This window comes from Drosophila persimilis, unplaced genomic scaffold (assembly GCF_003286085.1).
Source record: "Drosophila persimilis strain 14011-0111.01,24,50 unplaced genomic scaffold, DperRS2 tig00000000-arrow-pilon, whole genome shotgun sequence".
Taxonomy (NCBI): domain Eukaryota; kingdom Metazoa; phylum Arthropoda; class Insecta; order Diptera; family Drosophilidae; genus Drosophila; species Drosophila persimilis.
This window is the reverse complement of record NW_020825288.1, coordinates 20,360,280-20,375,680: the sequence shown is the minus strand read 5'-3', so window position 1 is coordinate 20,375,680 and position 15,401 is coordinate 20,360,280. Positions and strand designations below refer to the sequence as shown.

Sequence of the window (15,401 nt, the reverse complement as noted above, 5' to 3'; positions counted from 1 at the left end):
GAATAGCTTTGACAGCCTGAAGATGTCTGGGAGAAGAAAGTCCGACTTCCTGGGTGTTAATCTGGTTGTTCTTTCTTGAGGGGTATTTAACCATGGGAAAATACCCTAAGCATGTGAGGGGTTCTTTCTTGCAATTGAAATATTTTTGTGTTCTCTAAAAACACAATAAGTGGGAGAGTCATAAGATCAATTTTTAATTCCCTTTAAATCACAACTTAAATAAACTAAACTAAACTTAATTATTTGCAATATTTTGTAATCCCTATTTCGGTGACACAAACTATGAGAAAAATGGCTTACAAAAAATTATGAAATTAAATAGATTGAATTAAATTCATATTAAATTCTTCAATGTAAATATAAAAAACTTTACAGTAATTATAATATACTAAATTTAAATATAAAAATATGTAATTTGAATAAGAATTATATCTGTTTTAAACAGGAAATATATTTGGATAAAATAGATTAACAATAAGTAATAATAATTAATAATAAATGAATAATACAAATTAATGGTAAAATTTACCAAGTAAAAACACTTTTTTTTACAATTTCCACCGGTGCAAATATATTTGTAATATACATTTAGGTTACTAAGTGTAACTCTTCGATTCTCTGGGTATACTGTTTCGGAGATTAGGTAACCTCCCTAAAAATCTATATCTTACATTTGTATGTTCGTTTAAATTTATTGCCCCTTCATTAAGTTACAGACTAAAAGGATAATCGTGTTTTAGAATATAGGAAACCATTTGCCATCATATCAGTTTCCCAAACACTTCCTCTAATTAGGAACATCCCCGACCAACCACTTGTCTGTCTACCCCAATAGAACCAATGAGTCCACTCAATTAAAACATCCCATAAAACCACCATTGACTCTTCGAAAACCAACCTCAAATCAACCTAGTGCCGGCTCGTGCCACTGCCACACCCTCCCCCAAACAGCCCACCTACCACCCCATAAGACAAGTAAACTAAATTATGATCCCAGATAAATTCTATTAAAGGACGTTCAGAGAGTACACCACAAATGAGTGCACCTTGCACGCAGGGATTGCACACGGAGGCACACACGTGGCCAACCCACGTTCAATCAAAGGAGGAGCACGCGGAGGAGCACTTGTCCGCCACGCGACCACGACGGGCGCAACGCTGAGCTTTCCAGGCGGTGTGCCCGGGGCCCACAGACATCAATCAGGTGGAAAGCGGCTGAGCGGCGTACGCGTGACCCGGCGGCGAGTGATGCAATTAACCAAAGTTGAACCAACTCTGCTTTCGCTTCGGGTCGGCAGCAGCAAGTGCAATATGTGTCAGAAGAGGCAACAACCACCACCACTGCCACTGCCACTGCCGTCCTCCAAGGCAAGGCAACGAAATGAGCGGGGCTGTGGCCTAAATTGCAAACAGCTGCCACTCGAACCGTGGGATACTTTTCCCCTAGCCTGAAAACGAGAGATACGAGATACGCACTCACTCACTTCGGCCAGGATAGGGGAAGGGCCAGTCCTCGTTTGCTGGCGAACCTTATCCATGGGAACCACAACTGCTCGACGCTCTCAATATTTATTCTGTGCATTCGTTATATTGAAAAAAAAAAGATGAAATAAAAAAAGGAAAGGGAAGGACCGGGCCCGGCCAGGCCAGGCAGGGGGACACGATTATCCTGCACGTGTTGAGCTTGCTTCGGGGTCCCTCACGCTGAAAGCGTGGCAGGCGAACGTTGTTGGGCTGCTGTTGTTGCTGCCGTTGTTTCTGTTGCGGATGATGATGAGGATGAGGATACTGCTGCTGCTGCTGTTGCGCAGTGAGGAGTTTGCACATGTGTCAGGCACATGTGGCGGCACTTGTTGTTTTGGGTGGTGCGGTTTTGGGTGGCGGTGGTGGGTTGCCTCTGCTATAAAAGCGCGGCACTTGCCATCAGGCCACAACAGTTACAATTTGCCAGCCCACGCGCTTAGAACATCGAATCTGAAAGTGAAATTTACAAAGTTTACGAAGAAAATGTCGAAAGTTAAGAATTTGCTTGCCAAAATATTGCAACGCTTCGGCAGAGGCCACAACAATTGCCATGGTGGCAGCAACGACAGCCAGCGGTACGACAGCCTGGAGGAGATTGCCCAGAATCAGGCCAACGAGCGTATGCTAATGGAGACGCTGATTCGCTGCGAGGAGGAGCATTTGGTGATTTGCCTGGAGACGGCAGCGGGCAGCTTCTATTGGCATTCACAGTAGCAACAACAGAAAGAGACACCACAGCAACGGCAGCTGAAGTAGCAACAGAAGGAGCAACAGAAGGGTCTACAGAAGCAGCAACAAAAGGAGCAACTGAAGCACCCACAGAAGTTGCTCTCAGAAAGGATAGAAGTTCAGCAGCAACATTAGCATTGAATCTCTAGCAACATTATCAGCAGCAACAATTTGTGCAGCAACAAAAACAAATCCTTCAATCGAAGGAGCATCCTCAGCCGAAATTTCTCAAAGAACCTTCATCAGCAGAGACTTTAGCATAAGCAATTAGTATCTACCTCAACAACATCAGCATCTCCAGAGCTACAACGCTACATAGATGCAACACCAGCAGCAGAAACTTTTGCTAAACAGCAGCAACATCTTGAAAGGCTAGAAACCGCAACACCTTGTATATCCGTGGATGCAACAAGAGCCACACCAGCAGCAGCAAGCAGCAACATCATCCCAGCAGCAGCAACGTGCGCAAAAAACCGGTAGTTAGAAGCGGCCAAAATGCATGAATGAATGAGTAATACGAAGAAAAAGGCGCATTTCGTTCCATGAATGAATGAAGCTGTCGCAGCGGCAACACCAGCACAAACAACATTACGTTCGTGCGAAACAAGTTGCGTGATAGCAGCCCGCAACAAGTGGCTGCCCAGTCGGAAAAGATGTGCCACATCCTCTCTCGCCCAGTTGGAGTCCTGCGATAGGCGTTTATTCTAAAGAATACATAATAAATTTGTGATAATAACTCTTTTTAGCGACAGATTAGAATAAATGTTATTAAATTATAAGATTTACAAAAATATAAAACAAACAAAAATCAATTAAATAATGGCTTATTGAGGGGTAAATTTAGATGACTTTTACAGATCAAATTGGATTGTTATGAATGGAGGAACCACCCCAAAGAGGCTTGGATATCACACATACTTATCATACAGTACCCAGCATTATCTTACAAGAACCCACTTCGATTGGGTCGAAATCCTTTGCATTCAACCCGAAAAACCAATTGGAATTTGACCTTCAACATCCCCGCTAAATCCCCGTTGCTCTTCCACACTCTGGAACAAATCCCCACCGAAATATCAGAGTTAATCGATGCGAATGAGGACGCGGCTGCCCTGTCATTCCCCACAAATGATAATTTCCTGTCGCAGATGAAGCTCTCCGGGGCGAAGCTTACTCAATGAACAAACGGCGTGTCGACGGGGGGAATGTCATACTTAAAAATTCAACTCTTTTTCTTTTGCTGATTTTTTATCCGCATGCGTCGCTCAGCGGGCTTCTGGTCAGCCCTTTTTTTTTCTGCGTGCGTCTGTCGCGCGTTTGGCGTGCCGGGCATGCGCATCGCGCATACATATTCAATTACACAGTGCGCTGCCACTGAAACAGCAACAACAACAACAACAACAACATCAGCAGCAGCAGCAGAGGCAGTAGTAGTCGATGCTGCAACAACCACAAATATAATGCTGCTGCATTGACAATAAGCCCAACCCCGTTGCGTGCCCAAATGGGCCCCTATCTAGAGAGATGGCGATGTGGAGTGAGGCACGGCCATGTGCAACTCGAAAAATTTTCTCACACTCGACGCTCGACAGAAAATTGTAACGGCTTGTTGTTCAGCACACTCTCAGCACGCAAGTCTCTCTGCCTCTGCCTCTGCCTCTCCATCTCTTACTCTCTCTTTCTTTACGTTGCAGCCTGTCTCTGTCTCTGTCTCTGTCTTTGGCCCAGACTTCCTGTCAAGAGTTTTTAAACCGGCCACGTATATTGTTTATATAGTTAACGAATGCGATACATTTAATCTTTAGTGTGTGTCAATTTGCCGTACAGTCATTTAGTTTGCATGTCCCTCGACCCATCCGTATCGTATCCCTGTACCTATACATATCCCTCGCTGGGTCCCACGATGATGATGTCCCGACGTGCCCGGGCATGCCACTTAGCGTTCCCTTCTCTGTTGCCCCTGGCCCTGCCTTGGCCCAAGTGTTCAACAGAAGCTACAATTCCAGCATTCATAATTGACAAAACAGACCTGCAGGAGGGAAGGAGACGGATAGCGGGAGCGGGACAGAGAACCTATTGGGCCCACGACTGACAAGAAAAAAAATTAAGTAAAATAAAGGGCAGGTGGTAGTTTTTTTTCACCACTCTCCATGACTCGCACTCGGAGCACGGTCAGATTTACAGTGGTACGAGTGACTGAAAAACTAATGGCGAATTGTTTGTGAAGCAAATTTATAGAACTATAACTTTAGTACTATTAAACACCAATACACTGATACACTGATACTGATACCATCCTGCAAAAAAAAAAAAAAACATTTCCATTAACCTTCCTTAGCAACATCTTTTAGGGAAATACCAGAATTCCTTAACGTTTCCAGCACCCAAAAATTAACCTGCAATGCCAGACCTAGCACAAAACTCCGTACAGTTCACAAACTACACCTAGAAAGTCCCTAAATCAGTGTCCCTGGCAAATTACAACGCATCAACCTTACAAGACCCACCTTATTTCCAAAACTCGCATTCCCACGCACCGTTCCAGAGTCCGGAAATTAACCAAAGCAAGTAGAACACAGGCCACCTTTAAATCCGTAGAATACTGAAATATTCACAAGTCTCAAACAACACGTACATAGATGGAAAACCTTCATTCAGTCGGTCATAGGTATCCAGAAATACCCACATGTGTGCAAATTGCACCACATACACCTTCCCAGACTCACCTTATTCCCACGCACCGTCACAGAGTCCGGAAATCAAGTAGGAAATCCGTAGAATACTTTGCCTGAGATATTCTAAGATAGGTCCAAAAAAACACGTACATCGGTAGGTGGACTGCCTTCATTCAGTCGGTCGCAGAGATTCGGAAATTCCCGCATGTGTGCAATGGTTTGACCCACTGTGCCATGTGCATAAGGGCTCGGACCTCGGGGACTCGGATCAGACACGGACTCGGGGTTCGCTCGCTCCCTACCTCCGATTATAACTTATAACACCAACGAGCGAGAAAAATCTTGTGGGAAACTTGAGGGCAAAGTGTTTCCCACGATTCGAATGTCAGGCTAAAAGAAAACAGAGGAGAGCACACACAAGAAAACGCACACACGTGCATCGGCCGCATGTGCAACCAACCACCACCGCCAAGAGCAGCAGCAGCAGCAGCAGCAGCAAGCAGCAACAACACAGGAATGGAGGAGACACACCATCACATCATCTTCATCCCCTGCCAAGACGACTTGTTTGTCGAGAAAAACCCACCACCGAAAGCAGGCGAGGATCGTGGTCGTCGGCCCGAGTAACGATTCGTAACGACGACACGAACGACAATCGGCTCGACCCGACCCAGTGGCTGACGGCAGGTGGTCGCAATGGTGGTGCTCGCTCCGGTGGTGCCTCTCTCGTTTCCTGCGCATGCGCGCTCTCTCTGCGCGCGCTGAGCACGAGACGACTCTGCTGCGGCACGTGCAGCTATAAAAGCGGCGGTAACTGGAGACGAGAGCAACATTCTCAACAAATTCGACGTGCAGTGAACACACACAAGACAACCGGATCCCAGCCAGATCTCGCTCAACTTCTTCACATTTTTACGTCAAGAAAACACACATCTAAGCTACAATGGCCACCAAATACGAAGTTTCCAAGACCTACCAGTACCGCAAGGTGATGAAGCCTCTGCTGGAACGCAGGCGTCGGGCCCGCATCAACATGTGCCTGGACGAGCTCAAGGATCTGATGGTCCAGTGCACGGTCCAGAGCGGTGATGGCAAATTCGACAGGGCCGACATACTGGAGGTCACTGTGGACCATTTGCGCAAACTGAAGCAGGCCAGGATCGAGGCCACCGCTGCCGCAGCAAAAGCCACCACCAACACTACGCCAGAGCAGAGCTTCCGCGATGGCTTCATCAGGGCCGCCGACGAAGTCTCCCGGGCACTGGCTTCCCTACCCAATGTGGATGTCGTCTTTGGCACCCATCTGATGACACACCTCGGCTTGCGCCTCAACCAATTGGAAATGCCAACTGCAGCACCAAAGCCAATGAATGCCCCGCTCTCCATCATCTGCGGCAGCGGCGGCAGCAGCAGCAGCAGCACCAGCAACAACAGCTCCAACAGCCGGGAGGCCTGCAGTCCCGTGTCCAGCGGCTACTGCAGCGACAGCGATTGCAGCGTCTCCTCCATTCAAGCGGCCCAGAATCTGCTCCAGATCAGCACTGGTCAGGTTTGGCGCCCCTGGTGAATCTATCGATTGGATTGGCCAACACCCTCATCGGGCAATCGCGCAATGGAACTGCAGCTTTACAAATGCTTTACAATGATCCTCATTAATCATCCTCGATAAGTGTTAAAAATATTTCCACGTTTTAAGGATTTTAAGTTAAGTCTGTGATAGGACATGCTTTATTTACTTTTGTCAAGATCATTTGATCAGAAGATTGTTTTTTACCATACCACATAAACATTTAATTTGTTTACTACATAAGAGATCTCATCAATGCGAAAAATTGATACAAACACGAAAACAAATACAAACAAAATATGAACTGAAAATTCTTGAACATCTCTTTATTTGGGCTATATTTCTTTTACAGCTTCATCCAATAAGAAATTGCAGGGCGGACATATTTAATAGGGTATTTTCTCTGGTAGGAAAGACCCAGGAAAAATGCAAAGTCTACCTTAAGGCTAATGGAAGTAGAGGTTTCGGCATTGATAGAAAACATCAATAACGGATGTGAGAAGTTTTACTATAAAAGTCTCTGAATACCTTATAAAGAAAAAGTTAATAATGAGTACAGATTATATAAAATAAGCCATAAGTCTCAACATAGTAATCTCATAATCATACTACCAATTCTATCTATAGAATATTATCTGGCACAGAGTACGCCAAGCTAAATCAGGCTATGAGCGGATTACAGGCGGAAGAAAAGACCGCCTACCACCCAACCGACTGAGAAAAAAATGCGGCACGACGCTCGACACGTGCCGCCAGAAGGAAATGATATAAGCAATTACGGAATAAACATGTACTTTAGAATGAATGTCTTAAAAAGATAAGAATATTGCATATAATGTGGTAAAAATAAATTAACAAATGGGGAGGGTTTTATTAGGAGTATACAAAAAGTTAAATCATTGAATGAACATTTTAGGGACCCTTTTGATTATGTTGATGTTAATAAAACAAATTAAAGAAATAATAATCCAATTTACAGGGTACTTCAGCAGAATGCTCCTACCTGATTTTGTGGCTTTTGGCTCATATTAATTTCCAATTTTCACCGAGAAAACAGTATCGATTTGAAGTGGATGTCAACTGGAGGTCACTTTACATTTTCCAAATATATATTTGATATTCCAATAAATTAATTTCGGTATCGTTATGCCCAAGGAATATTGAAAATTAATATGTGATAAATTTAAATGCTAAAGGTACGGATATAAGGTACAAGTAAAGATATATAATAATAATAATATAGAGCTAAAGTTTAAATTAAAAATACAGATTTATGTACATATAATTTTATGAAATATTTCAACAATATTTCCAAAACATAAAACTTATATTTTAAATCGTTCATGTATGAATTTTAAAATTAATCCTAATAGAAAATCAGACATAAAACACGTTTTATTATTTTAGCAATTTCAGATTTTATAATCGTGTGTGTTTTATGCGGCTTGCAGAATAGATCGCATAGCGATCTCAGAAATATCCGTTTATGTTCGGTTTTAGTTCTGTTATAATTAGGACACTCCGATATATTTTGGAGAATTTTTCCTATGTCCGCCTGCCAATAAAAAATAATTTTCATTGTGAGTGTCGCACATTTGAAGAACGGAAATTCGAGTTCATTAAATTGAATTTTTTCCTTACTCTCTTTTAACGAATATTGATTTTTATTGTGCTGTAAATATTAGTGGTTTTATTCGTATTTTTAGTGTGTCTTATTCAAGAGTCGGGGAGTGTATATTGGCTCGTGCTAAAACGAATATATGGTGTGGTCGTCAACAGTCTAAGTACCAAACTTCATTGTATTGTCGGCGTCAACCCACAAGTATCCCTCTTGTTATTCGCTACCGGACGATACAAAGATTTACCAACATAATAATTGTTCACTGACCCTCAAGGTCATGTAACAAATACCACCAAATATCGCTCTAGCATATGTGTCTCTACCACATAAAATTTAACCCAAATGAACTCCCACCACCCTCTCGCTCTTTCAACTATTAAAGTCGAATGCTGTCAAAGATCAACAACCTCCTTGCCTCTCCTTTACCTATCTCACACATCCCCGTGCCACATCTATCGATCATTAAATCCACTTATTACATACCAATTAGGGGGGTTGAGGGTAGGGATCAGAAGGGGAGGTACATATGGCAGCGCATGCCTCACCTCAGCTCGAAGTCTCACCTCAGGCGGCAGGCACACTTCCAGCGCCCGTTTGGCCCCCTCCCTGCTAAAACTCCCAACACTCGCCCAGCGACCAGCACGACCCGACACGACCCGACATGCAGCCAATCTGCCACATCCCTAATTGTGTCCAATAAACACTCATCGGGCGAGCAGCGGTCGGGCTGTCGGGCTGTCTTGCTGTCGGGCAGTGTGGGAACGGAAAGCGGAGATCGTAGCCAGGGCATTATGCCATCATCATCTGCATGCATTGATGAAACAATAAGCAGAACAGAGCGGAGATGCCATGGCAGGATAACAATGAGAGAGCGGCCCACGCACAGCCAGAGATGCCCCCAACTCCAGCCTCAGCTGCGACTTCAGACTCCGACTCTCGGATCCGAGATCGCCGAACGACACAGCAGCCGACAACCGACAACCGACAGGATGAGGCACTGAAGTATGCATTAAGGATAATAACACCGGCCTAAAGAGCAATGCGAACGGAGAGTCAGGGGCAGGGGCAGGGGCAGCAGGAGCAGCAGCAACAACAACAAGAGCAAGCCAAAAACAGCGACAGCTGCAAAAATGTGCCCTGATCCTTAAAAAAAAAAAAAAAAAACGAGAGAAGCGAAGCATGTGGCCAAAAGGGAAAACAAACGAGAAAAAATTGTGTGAGAAACTTACTTTCAGCTCGGTTCCCACGCCACGAGCCACAAGGATTGTGTGTGCGATTGTCCTCGGAGCATGTTGCAGCTGTTCCAACTCCGCCGCCGCCACCGCTGCCGCCTGTGCGCCAGAGCAGTGCAGAGCGGTGCAGGGGCCCCATGATCCTGCGTGTGTGCGAGCGAGACGAGGCGCTCATGCGTGCCGAGGGTGGATTCTCTTCGTGGGCACTGGCACCGGCACCGGCACCGGCACCAGGGTATAAAAGCGCATCGCTGCCGAGGGAACAACATCATTCACGATTCAGCCATCTACAAGGCAACATCGCAAGAGAAAACGAGAACCACTTCGTTTACTACACGTTTACGACACTACAAACACTCGTCAAAATGGAATACACCACCAAGACACAGATCTACCAGAAGGTGAAGAAGCCACTGCTGGAACGCCAGCGTCGGGCCCGCATCAACAAGTGCCTGGACACCCTGAAAACACTTGTCGCCGAGCTGCGCGGCGATGACGGCATCCTGCGCATGGACAAGGCGGAAATGCTCGAATCAGCTGTGATCTTCATGCGCCAGCAGAAGTCAAACAAAACATCCGCCTCTACAGCAACGCCCGCCCAGTCCGCCCTGCCTCTGGATAGCTTCCGTAATGGCTACATGAATGCCGTCAATGAGGTGTCACGTGTCATGGCCTCCACACCTGGCATGAGCGTTGATCTCGGCAAATCGGTGATGACGCATCTGGGACGCATCTACAAGAACCTGCAGCAGTTCCACGAGGCCCAGACAACAATGGTGGTCGAGAGTGAGAGCGAAATGGACTGCTCCTCATCATCCAGTGCAGCACCCCTCAGCCCCGCCTCATCTGGTTATCACAGCGATTGCGAGAGTCCAGCCCCGTCGCCCATGCCAGAGGAGTCCGAGAAATTGTGGCGCCCCTGGTAAAGTGGCAGGCGAGCCGGATGGAAGGAAGAGACAAAGAGAGAGAGAGAATGGAAACGCATCTGTGATAACCGATTGTGATTGCAACAAAATAAGAAAACAAACAAATACAAAACAATTAGCAAACAATTGAAACAAATATAAAAATAATTGAAAAAGAAAAACAAATCAAAACATATTATTTTTGTGGGTTTTGGGTTTTGTGGCATTTAGTACTTTTCAGCTTTTTATTTGACCAATTGGAACATTTCTTCACACCCATAGAAAGAAAATTGGTCAAATTAGAAATCCTATTACCAAATCTTGGTCCCTTTAATGCCCAAAGATGCCTCTATCTCATGATATGTCACATCCCTCACAGCATCCATTATCCGTTTTCGGACGACCCTCAGGAGATTCGCTCTGCAGCGAATGACGAATACTACTGAATACGTTTTACCAGTTTTTCACAAAGGCAATCCATGGTGCTTCATCACCAAAAGTTGTACTTAGTTGATCAAAACCTTCATTTGATCATCAAAATTTGAATTACACTTTTTTCTATTTCCTAAAACGGCACTAGAACAAATCCTAAGCATGATTTGGCCAGAAAATGACAAACTTTAAAATGGAACTCACAATTTTCATCTGGTCATATTAAAAGGAAGGGTTGATTTAATTTAAAAAAACCTAATTCTTATCTTTTGCAAGCCACATTTTCATTTTCATTTTGTCGACAGTGTAATTGTTTGAAAGAATGAAATATATTTCAGAATTTTCCTCTCTCACATATGAAAAGGTTTAGGTAAATGTATTATCTTAAGGTTTCACATATGCTTAACATTTTTTTAAAGCATCTTAAAAAGAAAACATTCGCCCTCTCATGCAGGACTATGATGTCATTGATAGGACGCTTATCGTTCTGTTTTGAAGTTTGTGTGAGCTTGTGGCTATAGGCATCGCTGACGACGGGTATCTATAAGTGCCAATGCGAACAAACTATAGGTTCATCAATTGATACAAGGATAGCTTTGAAATCCAGGAACATCTTACCGTCGCCGCTGGATCCTTGATTCCGATGTGGACACCTGTGTTACAGTATATCTGATAGAAAGTAATTGCACAGATCGGCCCATCTAGGGCTGCGGATTAGTGGCTGGTTAGGACTGTGTATAAGTTTCTGGAATGTGTTCGGGACCAACTGGGACAGCATGACCTCAGAGAACACACCTGAGCATGACTGATTTCGGAGATTTAGTCCAGGAGATAAAGTGTTCCACTGATGAATATAACAAGAAAATAACGTCCGATGAGATAAAAAGATGAGGTTGGTTATTAGCAGGCATTCCAGATAATTGAGAGTTGATTCATTTTGGGAGGTGTGACGTTTCCTAGGATCGGGCATGCTTCCAGCGCAGTAATTTCAAAATTCCAAAAACGGGTGCAGTACATGATCTGGTGGTTACTTTCTAAGTGGTGGGAAAATTACAGGTTCGTAAGGAGTATTACATATTAAATGATTCCATTACTTCGAGGGCTTTTTGAAAAGTATTTTCTTCACAGGCGACTTCTTAGGCGGTAATATCTGTATGCGGCTTAGAAATGTTGATTCCGAAGTCTGAAGTAATTTGAGGTAACAGAGGAAATCTTTCAGACTTATGCGAATGTATTCATCCAGTTCCATGTCCTTGTGGTACGGACATATGGGATCTGTTATCCAAATGCGTGGCAGGGGCAAATCGCGATCGGCCCCCGCGTAAACTTCGATTTGGAATAGCATGGTCTTTGTTAGGCAAACACGCACCTCTTGTGCCAGCTCATAGTTAAGCTCTTCCAGATTCTCCCCCCAGTGGAGCACTAGGTAACACGGCAACAGATTGAACCTAATCGCTCTGAGCAAATACTTGATGTGTTTCTTCCGATTCGGGTAGTCATCGTAGAGCCAAATGATGGCTGCATAGAAAACCTGGAGCAGCGGTATACAATTAGGAGACCGAATACGAATAGGATTAGTGAAATGGAAATGGAAGTACCTCGATCTCGGATTGCACGGCCAGATGGTTGGAGCTTAACAACTCGTACACATGCTTCGCATCGAGTTTCCGGAACACCGAAGAGGCTACTAGAATCAGAAAAGATTGGCTAACACGCGGCAGCAACAGTTGGGCCACGCCAGCAACGTTTATCTCCATGGCCTCGCGGTAGCACCAGTAGGCTTCCTTCGCCGAGAAGCTATGCAGATCGTTAAAGGCTTCTAGGATGCCTTTTGAAAGTCGAGAGCAGCCCAGGATCAGCCCGGCGACCAGCAAGGGGACTATTTCATCGCTTGGGCACAGGGGATTCTTGTTAATCATCCAAGTGTAGGCCAACTCGAACGTGCTGGGTGCCATCGACATTGACAGCCTAACTGAATCGCCTATCATGAGAGTCTTCGCGAAAAATTCGCAATAGGCAACCAGCACCGTTTGATTGCAACGAAGAATCGTTTCCCCGATAATTATTTGTACATTATCGCCTAGTAGATTTTTACCCAGTTTTTCTACCAGCAAGCTCTTCGATTTCTGGCTGCAGGGTACGTCTGAGCCTTCCGGACCATCATTGGTTACCTTTGATTTGCTATCCATAGCTTACGTAAAACGGTTTTTGCATAAATATTATGCTATAAATTATAATTCTATACTTTGTATATTATTTGTGCTGACTGCAAATGTTTAAAGCTTTACTTTCTTTGTATGTTATAGAAGTTAAAAGACCAGACTACTTTGATTCTCTGAATCAGAATACGTATGTTTGTATGTACCTATATGTTATAAAGATGCCAGACGCAGTTCTTGTACATACTGCATTTTTAAATCACTGCAGTGATTTTAATTGCCTCATGTAAGGAATTCAAACAACCCGCCCAAATCTCTTTTCTCGATACGTTAAAAATGCGCAACTTTCGAAAAATCGAGTTAAATGCGCTGCAGTATGGGCGATATCGACTATCGATAGTAAATATTTCATACCTGATACCGACGCTGAACTATTAACCCACTGTAGAAATTTATGACACTTGAAGAATTTTAGCGCGGAGCTTTTGTTCATAGGAAAGAGAGAGGAAGGATCTATAAGGAGCAGTATTTTTTCCGCGGCTTAACTTATGTTGTTCACCTGGGGCGTTACGTTGGCTAAATTAGTTTTTTCATCGGTTTATTTCGAGAAAAAAAATACGGTATATTCCGGTATATACCATTTAATCAATTTCATCTATAAAATTTAATTTTCAAAGGTTTATTTAATAGCAAATGGTATAGAAACTTCCATACGGAGGTTTTTTAATTTTCGCTCTCAAATCTTACTTAAGCGAATCATTTACTCCAATAGATTACATTTAACTCCTTATCATGCATGTACTTTTAAACAATTTCTTTTGTGGCGCGCACCACTCGGTATATTTTGTATTTCGGTGCTGTTTTGACTGTAGAAACTGGTTTTCGCCGCGCTCCCATGTGGTGTTTTTTAGTGCTAAATGGTATTTTTGTCAATTTCATCAATCTATTAATTTAATTTTCAATGTTTTATAGAAATCCAATAAATGCAAGTATTTCGAATAAGCCAATCATGTAAAGAATTGATTCATCAATCGTACAAAATTGAATGGGCATGGCTAAATGTTCTATTTAGCTGGTAATAGTCGACGGAACAAAGAATATGATGAATTAGTCGTTTTTTTGAATCGAATTTGAATTCGCCGCAGTTCGCTTTAGCAGCAATGAGTCCCATTCCATAAACAAACATGTTGTTAACATACCCTGGGGGAAATGGATGTTATAGAATTGAGGAAAAAGGGTGTACAAAGGTCTATACAAGCGTTGTCTTCAAATTCCAGCGACATTGCAACGGGTTTTTTGTTGAACTATTTTGCTGAAACCTTGTTTAGTCAAAATACAATAAAACCAAGGACTAAAAACTGGCCAGTTAAGTAGAAAATTGGTTCATTAATCGTATAAAATTATGTGGGCATAGATAAAGGCCCGGTTGACAATATTTAAATCGTTGTCGCTCACATTCAAAAAAGTTCGATTTGGCGCGCACCACTCGGTATATTTTTCAAATGAGACCGTATATTTCGGTGCTGTTCTGAGGGTCATACTGTAGAAATACTGGTTTTCGCCGCGCGCCCATGGTATTTTTTGTCAATTTCATCAATCTATTAATTTAATTTTCAATGTTATATAAAAATCCAATAAATGCAAGTATTTCGAATAGGCCACTCATGTATAGAATTGATTCATCAATCGTACAAAATTGAGTGGGCATGGCTAAATGTTCTATATAAAGAGTTTTATTCAACGGAACAAAGAATATGAGAAAGTTCGAATTCGCCGCAGTTCGCCCCAGTTCGCTTTAGCAACAATGAGTCTCATTCCATACACAAATGTTGCGCATTCCATACACAAAAGTTGCGGCAACATTTACTTGAAAACCGTTTTTTGGTCAAAATAAAATACATTAAGGTAATAAAGCTAAGTGGGCATCTATAGCTTGAAATATAGGCAATACCCGATTCGCCGCAGTTTCGCTATTGCAACAATGAGTCTCATTCCATACACAAACATGTTGCTAATTCCATGCACACATACCCTGGGGGAAATGGATGATATAGAATTGCGAATACGTTTGTCTTCCAAGACTCCGTAGGTATCAGGATCGAGATAAATATATACAAGATACTAATACTACACATGAATAAGTCAAAAACATATCAATTTGATAAAAGGTCTTAATAAATTACGTTTGATCTACATATAAAATTAACAAAATAGGGTGCACAAAGGCCTATACACGCATCATGTCTTTAACTACCAGCAACATTGCAACTGATTTTTTGTTTAGCTATTTTGTTTAAACCTTGTTTTAGTCAAAATACAATAAAAGCAACAAATAAAAACTAACCAATCTTGTAGAAAATTTATTCATTAATCGTATAAAATTATATGGGCATGGCTAAATGTTCTATATAGCTAGTAATATTCGATGGAATATCAAAAACGATGAATATGTTATAAGAACTTGAATTCGTTACTTCATTCGATAAACGACAGTGTTGGTTCATATTATTAATTTAAAAGAACTGGCCAAAATGACAAATAAAATCAAGAGTTGCTA

General features: G+C 42.9%; 4 protein-coding genes across 4 annotated transcripts; 3 read left to right on the top strand and 1 right to left on the bottom strand.

Moving 5' to 3' along the window:
• Window positions 1-2,007: 2,007 nt before the first annotated feature.
• Window positions 2,008-2,238, top strand: LOC6591722 (enhancer of split m6 protein). Its single transcript, XM_002016863.1, has one exon. It carries the CDS (start codon window positions 2,008-2,010, stop codon window positions 2,236-2,238), a length of 231 nt encoding a protein of 76 aa, XP_002016899.1.
• A 3,633-nt stretch (window positions 2,239-5,871) lies between these two features.
• Window positions 5,872-6,495, top strand: LOC6591721 (enhancer of split m7 protein). The gene has a single exon (XM_002016862.1). It carries the CDS (start codon window positions 5,872-5,874, stop codon window positions 6,493-6,495), a length of 624 nt encoding a protein of 207 aa, XP_002016898.1.
• Window positions 6,496-9,713: 3,218 nt separating this feature from the next.
• On the top strand, window positions 9,714-10,274 carry LOC6591720 (enhancer of split m8 protein). The gene has a single exon (XM_002016861.1). It carries the CDS (start codon window positions 9,714-9,716, stop codon window positions 10,272-10,274), a length of 561 nt encoding a protein of 186 aa, XP_002016897.1.
• A 760-nt stretch (window positions 10,275-11,034) lies between these two features.
• Window positions 11,035-12,874, bottom strand: LOC6591681 (actin-binding protein IPP). Its single transcript, XM_002016860.2, has 4 exons — window positions 12,284-12,874; window positions 11,780-12,216; window positions 11,304-11,719; window positions 11,035-11,226 (listed from the first exon to the last, which is right to left on the bottom strand). The coding sequence occupies exons 1-3, from the start codon at window positions 12,872-12,874 to the stop codon at window positions 11,713-11,715; spliced, it is 1,035 nt and encodes a 344-aa protein (XP_002016896.2). The 3' UTR covers window positions 11,035-11,226; window positions 11,304-11,712.
• Between the last annotated feature and the right edge of the window lie 2,527 nt (window positions 12,875-15,401).

Excerpts from the sequence above, each read along its gene's own strand:
- LOC6591722 (XM_002016863.1), top strand. The coding sequence starts at position 2,008 with ATGTCGAAAGTTAAGAATTTGCTTGCCAAAATATTGCAACGCTTCGGC.
- LOC6591721 (XM_002016862.1), top strand. The coding sequence starts at position 5,872 with ATGGCCACCAAATACGAAGTTTCCAAGACCTACCAGTACCGCAAGGTG.
- LOC6591720 (XM_002016861.1), top strand. The coding sequence starts at position 9,714 with ATGGAATACACCACCAAGACACAGATCTACCAGAAGGTGAAGAAGCCA.
- LOC6591681 (XM_002016860.2), bottom strand. The coding sequence starts at position 12,874 with ATGGATAGCAAATCAAAGGTAACCAATGATGGTCCGGAAGGCTCAGAC. Across the intron at positions 12,217-12,283 it reads CCGTGCAATCCGAGATCGAG|GTTTTCTATGCAGCCATCAT; the intron begins GTACTTCCATTT and ends CCGCTGCTCCAG.